This window comes from Carettochelys insculpta, chromosome 3 (genome assembly GCF_033958435.1).
Source record: "Carettochelys insculpta isolate YL-2023 chromosome 3, ASM3395843v1, whole genome shotgun sequence".
NCBI lineage: Eukaryota > Metazoa > Chordata > Testudines > Carettochelyidae > Carettochelys > Carettochelys insculpta.
This window is the reverse complement of record NC_134139.1, coordinates 143,072,456-143,085,265: the sequence shown is the minus strand read 5'-3', so window position 1 is coordinate 143,085,265 and position 12,810 is coordinate 143,072,456. Positions and strand designations below refer to the sequence as shown.

General features: G+C 39.4%; 1 protein-coding gene across 2 annotated transcripts in view; it reads right to left on the bottom strand.

Moving 5' to 3' along the window:
* Positions 1-12,810, bottom strand: part of SNX14 (sorting nexin 14) — a 70,766-nt gene that overhangs the window by 17,153 nt on the left and 40,803 nt on the right. Inside the window, exons 16-21 of one of the 2 annotated variants that reach the window (XM_074990947.1) lie at positions 10,898-10,924; positions 7,712-7,844; positions 3,338-3,539; positions 1,808-1,891; positions 1,589-1,689; positions 1,303-1,414 (exon numbers count right to left, since the gene is read on the bottom strand). In XM_074990947.1, the coding sequence (XP_074847048.1) occupies positions 1,303-1,414; positions 1,589-1,689; positions 1,808-1,891; positions 3,338-3,539; positions 7,712-7,844; positions 10,898-10,924 (659 nt within the window). The remainder of the gene's footprint in view (positions 1-1,302; positions 1,415-1,588; positions 1,690-1,807; positions 1,892-3,337; positions 3,540-7,711; positions 7,845-10,897; positions 10,925-12,810) is intronic. The other variant, XM_074990948.1, reaches the window with a different exon arrangement.

Here is a 12,810-nt window from a genome sequence, read left to right as displayed (position 1 = left end):
TTTTTCAGTTCTGGTCACTAATGATTCACCACTAGTATTCCAATACCCTTCCTTATTTTCTGCAAGCCTCTCTCATACAGTAAAGTCCTAAACCTCGGAGTCTAAGACAGTATTTACTCTCCTCCAATAGTAAGAGTCATCTACTATGCAGATACTAGTAAAATGCACAATGGTGGAAGTTCAAGAAAATACTCATGTTAAAAAGGATTTAAAGAATTGGAGAGATATTAGCAAAGTCTTAAAAATTACCCTAAATAACCTGGAACATCAGAAGCACAACAGAACAATTTAAAGATAATACAAATGAAAAATATTTCAAAAGTGTTTTAAAGTTAAATATCTAATTCAATATTTTGATTTTCTTATCTTTACATATTACACAAAGAAAATTGAGACATTATATATGAGAGATGTGTGTCTGTGTTTCACAACCAGTCTTAAAATTGCTAACCTCTGTACAGAAACCCTGTGAAATGCTGAGATAATTTCTGCTTACAAAAAGCAAACGTATGCGTGGGAAGGTATGGCAGCTAGTGTGGGATCAGATAAGACTTGCGTCTTCAGATCACCTCAAATATTCATACACACTTGGTTGGAGATTTTGTTACACTAAGGGGGTGAGGGGGAAGCACTACTACTGAAAGAGGTTCGCAATTGCCAAAGCATAAAAAATGACCTACAACTAAACAGGTCATCAGAAGGAACACTAAGTACTACCTTACTTAAATACATGGAAAACTGGTTTGAATTTAGGACACTCTTCTATGCAATGCACTGACACAAAATTAGCACAAGAAATTGACATTAATTCTGGCACCTTTCAAATGAACTTTAAGGTGATTGGCTAACATTCAAAGGTAAGTTAAATCACGAAGTTGCCTCTATAAAATATTTAAAAAAAAACACCACAAACAGTTGCTTCTTTAGATTGGGTCTTGAAAATCAAATCTTAGCTAATGCCGTTTATCCGCCTGAATTACTTGGAGACACAGATGACCTGATCTTTACAGGAGCAACAGATTTTGAAAGTACTGGGCTTAGATATTCAAAAGGCATCCAATATGCAGTCTAGATTTTCCAAAGATACTTTCTCTCCCAGAAATGGATAGGAATGCAGGTGTCAAAATCAGATTCTTGGGAAAATGATTGGATTGTAATAGCTGTATAGCACAGAGAGTGTGCAACATCATATTTCATAAACCTAGGACTTACGCAAGTACCACCTCTCAGTAGTAATGAGCCCTCAATTTGGTGTACTATAGTTTCTGTAAGAGTGTAATAAAGAGCAACTATGTTACCTACCAAGATTTACATCAGGCAACATTTTATCGAGAAATTGCGTCTCTCTACCACTGGGAGACAGAAAGTCAGCCAAAAGCTGGCTGTTACTCAGCTCTGGATGCTGCAGAAGTTTCTTTGAAGAACATACAAGAAAAAGTAAATAAAAGAACATTCTTAAAAATTAGTACGTGATTACAAAAAACAATTATTACACAAAGTTACTTGGGAAACACTGGAATTGTTAAACTTTATAAGCTTCATGTTCACACAATTTAAAAAAAATGAACAGCAGCAGATCATCTTATACCTGCAGATACTCCTCAAACTCCTCCCTCTTTGTCTTTAAGAATTCATAATTCTTTGGACCAATGATCCTTTTTGATGGAAGTTGAGCATCAGAAAAGGAACCTATAAATTAGGGAACAAGTCAAGCATATTCAATTATCTTAAAAACAAACAAAAAAAATCTTAAATTTCTGCTCAAAGCTAAAAAACCAAAATAATTAAAGTAGAAGTGGAAACATACCATGGAATTCTGTTAGCTTGGACTCAAGCACATAAAATTCAAGGTATCTTCTATAGACAGACCAGCGTTCAGGTTCATGTCCAACTGAAAAATACACATACTGGAAATAATATAGGTTCGTACACCCATCTGGGAGAGTAATAAAGTATGCAACAAAGAGTTAAAAAAAGCAAATATACTACGGAATATAGAGGAAAAGATCTCAAGGATGCAAGTAGTCAGGACTGTATGACTACATTAGCCACACTGAGCTATATAAATGACTTAAGTATTGTTAAATTACATGAGCAGCCCAAGGCATTGCTGGCAGACTGGCATATTATTATAAAGGAAACAGGAATGTAATGTAAGCTTGAGTTTTGGTAATTATCTTCTCCTAGTGCAGAGCCCTTCCAGGCATCTCCTCCAGCTGCTTGTCAAGTGCTATACCATTCAGGGAGCAGGGAAAAAGCCTATATTAATTCATTCAATTTACCCTTCTCTAAAATGGGGGTTGGATTTCTCTCTCCCCAGATACAGATATTTTTCTAAATTGATGCTGAAATCCTGGGTTGTAAACAGTTTATTTTCAAGTTACCAAAATAATTTGCATAAGAAATCTATTTTAAGAAAAAGCCATATTCCTGCTGCAGAATGTTTAATACAGGTTGAACCGCTCTAGTCCGACACTCTCTTGTCTGGCAACATCTATGATCTGACATGATTTTAGTTAGCTGGATGGCCATCTGACAAAGCAGGTCTTTGCCCAGAAAAGCTTATTCTCCAAAATATCTGTTAGTTCATACGGTGCCACAGGACTTCCTGATGTTTTTGAAGATATAGACTAACTCAGCTACCCCTCTGACATTTATCTTATGCGTGACAAAGACCTCCCATGGTACCATAACATTTGTTTACAGCCACCAGTCCCGTCTCTCGGGGTTCTGTGCCGATATTTAGCTGTAATTCACCCCCTAAATGTTTTCTAAGAAGTAGAAGTGTGGGTAATGCTGCTAGACAATATTGACCACCCATGGTTCAGCAAATTCTCTCATTCAGCCCTGATCAGCTCTCATGGATGCCAGACTAGAGAGGTTTAACCTGTGGTACATACCTATTTGTGCACTTGTATGGCATCCATTTGAAAGACACGTGGACATCAACAAATCTACTTAAAGTACTATTCACGAAAAAGTGAGCAGAACAGGAAATATCTTGCTGGTACAGTAAATGCAAAACACACAATGTTCACCAAATGAATCTCAACATTAACATTTTTGTGGGGAAGGAAGAATTCTTAAAAGCTTTGGTTTAATTTTAAATTTAGACTGTACTCACTTTTAGAAATAATTTGTCACAATTTCCAGATAAGAAGTCTGTCCATTTTTCCCTCATGCCCACATTCCCCAAACAAAATTTATTTGTAAGTTATTACTCAGTTGCTGAAAAAAGGGGAGGTGAATATGCAGCACATCAGAACAATCAAATAAAATATAGCACAAAAATATTTTGAGCTACACTTTAACTTCATTATATCAGAAAGACACTTACCTGCCCTTCTATCGTTTCTCTCCACATCAATACAAAACACTGGAATTCTCTCTTTTCTATCCTTCCTTTCAAGGGAGGGATCATCGAAGAAGTCCACATATGGAATGTTAATTTTCCATGCAGCAAGGTTCCGAGGTGTATTGGGAGTGCTAACAGTCTCCACAGGAGAATCATCTTCCATTACCATGATGCCTTCTTCAATCTGAAGTGAAAGATTCAAGCATCAAGACCTCCCTGATCAGAGCTTTGGTACAGGCTACAATTTTTAATTTGGCAAAAAATACAGAAGATCAGTCAAAACATAGCTCAATTTTTGCATATAAAGTACACATGACCAAGACCAAAGACAACATTAAAAAAAATTCTGGAAGAGGGCATACTTGGATAGTTGCTATTTTAGATCCTCTATGTAAAAATCTTCAGTCCTGTAAGTTAGTTTGAAATTAAAAACAAAATTAACAGAAGTTCTGAGATGTCTAAAGTATCACCAGCTGACTCATAGCATACTGAAGTTGCATCCTAGCTCCTGAGGAAGGATGAGATGTTTCAAGAACAATATGGTATACAGTATACGTAATTTAAAGATTCTGAAACACTAAATGCCTTATACCAAAAATTATATTTTGTTACCACACCACTGATTAACCTTCACAAGTAACATATTGCCATAAGCATAGCTGTCTAGTATCGGCAGAAAAATTTTAACAAGCCTGAACAAAAGGAATAGTGTTTTGATACAGTGTAGCGTGTGCAGCAGGGACAGGAAAAACAGGCAGAAATAGCTTTAAAAACGCCTTTAGTTCTTCGAAAATTCTAGCCTCGAATAACACAGCAAAAATGAGAAAAGCAAAATTTTAGGGAAACTATTACGTAGAACTGGACAACAGTTTTCAATTTTCTTTTTTTTCCCCGAATGCAGGTTGTGAAGATTGTGAATTCATATCAATTTCAGTTAACTGTTTTGGTCGAAACAAATAAATTTTTCAGAAACATTGACACCTTGGGATTAGATTCACAGTGAGATTTATCTGGGTGCCATATGCAAAAATGTGGAGGTGCCTCCTTATGCCCAATTTCCCAGTGGTTAGGGCAGATGTCTGCAACCTGCAGCTCTTTAAGGACTTTTGTGGCTCCTGACACCGTAACTGCAAAGTAAAAAATAAAACCCTCTTGTTTATTTTCTATAAATGGTAAAAGTCTGTAAGTCCAACAATGAATAACTCATATCTAAACAGCAAGCGATGTGTTCTCAAAACACTCGATAATTCCCCCTTTAATATGTGCAGTGCATTGTGAGATATGATTCTTATCTGTGTTTTGATTGTGTTAACTAGTAAAGTCTTGATTAGGAAAAGGAAGCTTGCAGCATTCCTGCTGTGAAAGGTGACATACATTTTAAGAACGAAAACTGAAATTTAAACGTGAACCAAAATTGGCATAATTAAAGTGGGTTCATCAGTGAAAAATCAGGAAGATAGGGGTACAAATACACACACATAATGCCTGAGGAAAGAGAATATGTAAAAAGGTTGTGAATGTCCTGGTGTAAATATGTATCACATTACTAATCATCGTGTGTGCTGTTCTTAAAACAGGGATTACAAAAAGTATGGTTTGAAATTATTTATTAAGGACCATCTTGTATTCACATTCATTGTGGCTCCTGAATTACTAAGTTTTTACAAACTTAAAATAAAAACGGCCTTTTTTTTTTTTAAATACTTTGGTTGTTGACCCCTGGGTTACGGCAATCACTTGGATCATTGGAGACCCAAATTTGAATCTGTCTCAGCCCCAAAGCTGTCCTCACATCCCCAAGATTAACCCACCTCAGCCCCAAACCAGCCCCCAGGACTAACCCATCCACCCAAAGAGGCCCTCACCTTAACCCTGGTCTGAACAAACTCTGCCCAAGTTAGCTCCTCCCATTACCTCACCCAACATGGCAGATGAACCTACCTTAGCCACCACTGCTGCTGCTCCTCCAACTCTAGTCCTGAGGGCCCGATTAAATTGGCTGCCCTATGGCAATGAGAGGGGCCAGTCACAGCCAATGAAAGACAAGAACAACGCAGGATCCACAGGATCCATCTGGCTCCCCTTGCCCTGCCCTCACTGTGAACACGCTGGCTACTTTGTGAGCAAGGGGCTCTATGCAACTACCTGCCCTGCTGCTGCTGAAATAATGGAATTAAACTGAGTTGGTTTACCAGCTGGATCCCTCCCACCACCCTGACGGCCATTTAATTTGGTTTAATTTAGTTCAACTGTTTGCATGGCAGCTGGGCAGGGAGCCACAGAAGAGTCAGCAGCAGCAGTGCCCAGAGAACTCCTTAGAGCTGCATGAGGCTCAAGCCACAGGTTGCTGAGCCGTGATCATTTTCTCATGGAACCCTTACTTTTCCTTCACAGAACTCTGACGTTCTGTAGAACACCGTTTGGGAAACACTGGGCTAGAGGATCAACTTTGGCTTTGTTTACAGCAGAGCACTGAAGTGCTTATGGTCCAGCTAACTGTCCTGCACTGAATGAAGTACAAATAACTGCATGTACCATTCCAATAATCTTTGGATAACTTCAGATTTGCTTTTTCACCTAACTAGATCTCCCCTAATCAATTACGGTATGGGCTGTCCTTTTTACCATGTTCCTTCCCAATACTGGCACATATACAGCAGACCCCCAACTTACATGGAGGTTGTGATCTTGCGCAACCCAGCATAAGTCAAATTTCATGTTACTCGGTGGAGTCAGCAGCATTGGTCAGCTTCCTGTCTCCTGCGAGCGGTGGGGAGCTAGTGTGTGGCTCTCGGCTGCCCACCACTCACAGGAGACAGGAAACTGACCAGCACAGCAGCGCTGGTCAGCTTCCCCACTCCTCTGAGTGGTTGGCATCCTGGAGCCAGGTGCCAGCTCCCCACCATTCTGAGTTGGGTAAAACCGAGATATGCACAACTTGAATGCACCTATCTCGGGGCTCTACTATACATAACGTCCAGCTCTGCAGTTCATCTAGCAAGCCACTCAGTGTTTGCCAGTTACAAATCTTGTTCTGATGAGCTATATAGTTCACCAGATAGAACTGTAGCAGAACTGTTTTCTACTTTCTTCATGACTCCATAGCCACCATACACCCTGGCCATAAGAGACATGAACAAGGAAGCTGATAGCTTAAGGGCTGGGAGCAATGTATTTACCAGAGATGCTCCTCTCACTGAAGTCCCATCCAGTGAGTTAGAGGTGCCTTGCCAGCATACACCATCTATGTGCATCAGAGTAGGACTTACAGGTGGCAAGTTTTCAATGGCTCACTGGCTGGTCTGCAAAACGGAAGCTAGGGCATTATGTTGTATCCACAAGAGAGAGCAACTACTGTGCGGAGCAAAGAATCATCTCAGTTATTAATCTACAGCTAGATTGCCAGGCAATGACCTATGGCTCTGAAGAATGGGAGCCTTCTCTCAGTTGGTGAGCTATGGAGGTTCATCTGAGGGACTCTCTTTCCAGCATGTTGCTTCCATCAAAGCATTGAATCATCTAAGCCTGAACTAAGTAGACCTCTAGCAGCTTTCTCCCTCCTGCCCCCCTCAAACTGTAGGGTAATTCAAACCATTTGAAGCTCCACCAGCAATCAACTACAGCATTTTCGAGTGGGCAAGAGCCAAGGTGAATTTTAATCATGTGAGGGGCAACAATTTTTAACCCCTTCAAAAGGGCACCACTGTGAAGCAATCAGTCCCTGCCTCTACAACATGTAGTAGACACTGAGTAAATGGACATTGGTATTTGAGGCTCTGCCATGCACAGTAGGAGCACACTTATTCCACTGTCTTCTGATCCCTAAACATTTGCAAAGTTTGTTTGTTTGTTTGTTTTGCATATTGTTGAAGGTGAGGGGACACAAAAAGGATTTGACACATTATAATCTGAACGTCAAATTTTACCACACTGCTGCACTTCTGCTCCTTTTTAAGGTACTCCTTTCAGATACTGATGTATTTTATTCCAGGCCAATCAGAAAAGTAATTCTGGTTATAAACAGGTAAGAGCTAAATAAGGAATTAGGGGAAAAAAGTTCCTAATTTTCTGTAACTGTTATTCCTTGAGATCACAGAATCACAAAACTGGAAGGAACCTCGAGAGGTCATCTAATCTAGGCCCAGACACTCGTAGCAGGCCTAGAGTATTATCTAGACCAGGGATTGGCAACCCCCAGCACGCGTGCCAAGAGCAGAACACAAGCTGATTTTTACTGTCATGGGAGGGAGACCAAAGGAAGGGAGAAGTGACAGAAGATGAAAATATTTAAGATTCTGGAAGACAACACCCCTGAGATTTAGGACAAATGTAAATTTTTTTTTTTTTTTTACTCACAAAGTCCTCTTCTCCTTCAGTTAAACCGTAGTTAGGTAGCATAGCTCCTTCCATTGTGGTGCTCTTGAATACTCCTTTAATTTTGCTGCCTATTTTGCTGATTGCAAATGATTCTCCTCTTTTCTGTGTGGCTCTAAGGATTATACAAAGCCAAATTCAAAGTATAGCTCAAACTACAGCATGAGACACTGCATATAATTTAGATATAAGAGCGAGCAATTATATGATGCATGCAACTTATGTGTATGTTTAGACGGTCTAGTATTTATATATTCACTGTTTGTATTGCACACTACAGAACAATTTAAAAACTGATCTATCACTAAAAAACCATCTGCTGTGGGAAAGAAAATAGCTACAAAATGAGCATTTCCAGAACATGTACTAAAATTTCAGCCATAAACTAACACTGATGCTCTTACTACAGCATTACTTTAGAATGAAATACACAGAACAATCAATTTTCATAAACACTGATTTCCTAAAATAACTTGTTTTATTAATAAGTTGCAAAGAAATTAAGAGAGTCAAAGACAGTGACTTTTCTGCAAGTAACTGTAGCATCACGACAGACTCTGGCATCAAATCTTTCCATCCATATTTGTGAAGTACTGCATGTTTAAACACGTTTATTTTCTTTACAACCATCAAAGCATTTATACAAATGCATGTGTAAAATGGACAGTGACTTATTTTAAAGCAACAGGGAAAGCGCAAGCAGAACACCAGGCTGGAGGATCACAACTTACAAAACATGAAGGGAAAAAGAAGCAAATGAAGGCTCCTAGTTCAAAACAAGGCAATGTGCTCTAGAGATGAAGGCTTTATGCAAATTTTATAGACTTGTTCAGAGCTAGAACAACTTGTGTGAAAAAGTATCCAAAGGCAGCAAGTTCAAGTTAAACAGGGCAGAGACATTAGGCAGGAAGTCTGCAGTCTTCATTATTGCCACACGTTACAGCACATCAATGCATGCATGCCATACATACTGCCCTTACACCAGTTCTGAAAAAAAACCTTTAATTTCTTGTACTAGTAATGTAACAATCAATAATCTGAACAAATTCTACTGAGGCAAGAGATGGGGGATATTCCCAATAAATATAGTTATCTGACCTTTTATAAAGCTTGTTACAGAACCGTAAGGCGAACTGCAAAATTTAACATCGTTGAACAAATGGATAAATCATTTGGGATTCAAAGGTGTTATGAACACTTTAACACCTGAAAACATTCAAAGTTTATTTTCTAATCATGATGAAAATTTTAGTAATTACAGTAAAAGCACTGTTATCTGGCATGCTGGGGGAATGGAGGTGATGGTTAATCAAATATTCTGGTTATCCAAGTTATACAGGCTGAACAGGATCTGACGGGGGCTGAACGAATTTGCAGGACCATCATAAAAGCTGCTTTTCTGAATAAATCCCTGATATCAACTTGTTTACTTGTCATCTGCCTCTTTGTAGAGTGTGGAACATGCAATTACATAACCTCCTGCCCAGTACAGGTTGAACCCTTCTAATCTGGAACTCTCTTGTCCAGCAATATCCATAATCTGGCATGATTTTGGTTAGCTGGATGACTACTTACTATGGTGTGGCGAAGCTTTGTACTGTCCCATGATATTTGTTTACAGCCATCAGTCATGGTTCTCAGTGTTGTGCTCCGTTATTTAGCTGCAATTTACGACTAAATGTCCTCCAAGAGCCCAGTAAGCAAAGACAGTTGTTGGTAATGTGCTAGACAATATTGACCTCTCATGGCCTCTAATGGTCTTGTCCAGCACTGGTCATGTCCTGAGGGTGCCCGACGAGAGAGATTCAACCTATATATTACTCCAAGTTACTAGAGATGAAGATTTGTTCTGGGAGACACCAGAAAGGCTGGTTAACTGAGATTTCTGGTTACTTAAGTATTTTATAACAGAGCTTTTACTGTACTATATTCCTTTAAAAACCTGTCAGGAAAGCAGAACAGAAGATCAGAGCCGGAACCTTTAGGAGAGAACTGCGGTGACATCACCAGTTGACTGCGTGGCCTATTTTGTTAAAGGGGCATTGAATGTTTTCTCCCCATCTTAACTGCTTATAATTCTACCCAGTATTTTTCAGTATGTACAGTTTTAAAATTCAATTATTATAATCAGTATTTTTACATTTTTATAGCTCAAGCTGGTAGCTCCACCTATCATCAAATGTCTTCCACTTCCCATTGTCAGACCCTAGTTGCAGGTCCTTATAGTTTGCCAAAGTTTAACCACTTGTTCTCAGGTTTTTCAGAGGTCTCTGCCTTAGGCTAAGTTTTGTAGAAGAAATTAGTCAAAAAAGATTTGCCATTTCCAAAAATGAAGCTAAAGAAAAACACATTGTTTGGCCAACATTAAATTGAGAAACTAGTGCCCCACACTTTGAAACAAACTTGGAAGTTTGTTTAGGGTTATTGGCTTTTGTGCCAGAAATGGAACTCATGCTGTCCCTGAGAAAATTCGGTCCAATTATAAGTCTTCACAACTCATGGGCGGTACCTATTTGGCAGAGACTTACTAGAGTTTTGTAACTAGACTCTCTGAAGATTCCATCAGAACTGAGCATGTTTAGCCCAGGGCTGTTACAGAGCTGACTAGAGCTGGACACCATGACTCAGAGCAGAGAAGCTGTCTCTCCTATGCTCTCAAAGACATCCTGTTGGATGTAGGCAGAATGGAGGAAGACTCTGTCTGACAGTCCAATGTAGTGTAACACAACTTTCATAATTTAATTTTTCTTTTCTTTTTTAAGAGATAGGATCTGGATGCATGCAACAAAGAAAAAAACTTTAGGTAAAGGTTACAAAATAACTACAACCCTTTCAGCAAAAAAGTTGAGACATAACTAATATGCTAAGGTTAATACAAGAGAACAAACCAGGTAGAGGCGAAGAAGATTATATTTTGTATATTTTTATATCTGCATATGGGAGAAATAGTAGTTCAACCAAGACCAATGTAAAAAAAAGTTTGCTAAAAAAACTTGAGAGAATGAACTTGTAATTAGTTTGTTGTTTAAAATGAATTTAACCACATAGAGTCTGCATATATTTAAGAATGAAAGACTCAATGTCTGTTATAAAGGCAGTATGATGCACTCATGGTGGATGCAATTTAACACTAACAGGCAACAATTACAGCACATTATCTTGACTTACCGAAAATCATCCAAACTCAGGCTACCTCTGCAACAACAGGCACAAGAAATTACCCCACAAGCCCAGAAGGAAAGAGTCCCAAAGACTGGGAGACAGATTATTTCAAGTAAACAGCTTCGAACTTTGATTGCAAGCAATGCAAATACTGTTGTATTTATAAAGTGTCTACCTATTCCAGACAAATATTCTCAAAATCGCATTTAAACATCCAAAATGTACCAGAGACCAACACACATGCATTTAGTTGAGATAGCTTCATTTGATTTTAGATACCCAATCCTGAAAAGATTTTAATGTGTGTTTGATGTTAAGCATTTAAGTAATTCCAGTGACTTAAAAGGGACTATTCTCATTCCTAAAATTAATCATGTGCATCAATGCTTGAAAAGTCAGAGCCTCAGGCTGTAATTCAGGTTTGAAATTCATACAAGAATCTACCCAGTTTGCTAAAGGCTTTAAAGAGGAAATGTTTTCTTGAAAAAATTTGTCGGCTTTTATTGAAAAAAACCAAACCAAACAGTTTGCAAAGAACTTTAAAGATGCAAAGGGTTTTTTAATGCTAACAGATTTTAAGCATGAAAGGTAACATTTAATCATCTTGTCTAATCTTTAGCATAATGTGGGGTGAAACATTTTCGCTGTGATGTTTGCATCAAACACAATAATTTGTGATTGAACAACAGAAAATTCATGCTAAAACAAGTAATAACTTCTCTTTAAGAACATTGCTTCTGATATGTGGCAGCTACCACATACAGTAAGCCCTTGATTTAACAGGCCTTGATACAACAGACCTTGGAATAATGGATGCTGTCTGCCAGCTGCCCTGCTCCACGCCCCCAAATAAATACCAGAGACTCATGAGAGCCACCGTGGGGGCTGGAGGGGCCACTGGGATGGGATGGGTGCGGGGGGGGCAGGCTGCGGCAGGGTGCAGCAGCTCTCCTTCCCAGCCTCATATGCATGGAGCATGTCAGGGCCGAGCCATCACTGTCTGCAGTGGCACTGAGCAGCAGCCATGCTGTCAGAGGCTGCTGCCTGCTGGCAGGTTGTAGGTAGTCACACACTATCTTCGCACACGTGGGTTGGAGCCAAGGGCTGGTGGATCGGCAGCTCCAAGAGCTGCAGGAGGCAGAAGGAGCCAGGCCAGCATTCAGCTGCTCTCCTGGTGATTGGGAGAGGGAGATGGAGGTGTGGGGGGGATGAATGGGGCAGGAGTGGGGAAGGCAAGGAAGGCAGAGGACAGGAGTGAATGATGGGCTGGGAAGGTCTGTACATCATCATACGGTATAACCATTTGCATACAATGGACTTTGGGCATTAATGGACACCCCTTCCCCTCATCAGTCCATTAAATCCAGGGTTTACTGTGCTGGACAGACAGTATAGGAAGAGCTGGGGAGTTTCAAAGAGAAAAAATTTCTACACTTCTGTTTGAAAAGCCAACAACTCATTCTATAATATTGCAGTCTGTTCTTGTAGTCATGTCACTTGGGAAACATGAATGATGTTCAGCCAAATGGAACCTGACATTGAAGTATAAATAAGGTTCAACATATACAGCCTTTTTGCTTCAACTTGACAATGAAATGGGACACCACTGGCAAACTGGTAGTCTATTTTGTTACATTTCTAATTAATCAATACCCAGCATGTCTGTATTTATTTTTTTTATATATATATACACACACACACTTTCTGTATACCTCTGCCACATAGAAATAAAGCAGGTATATCCAGAGGTTTGGGAATCTGGGCACACAGTATGGCTTTTGCTTTTTTAAAGCTTAGCCATGTTGGAAGCCCAAGGAGTGCACCTAAAAATTCAGAATAAAAGGATATTAATTTTTAGTTCCCAAAACCCAATATCACAGATACAGCAAACCCGCTAAATACATGCCTTCAAGTTGCAC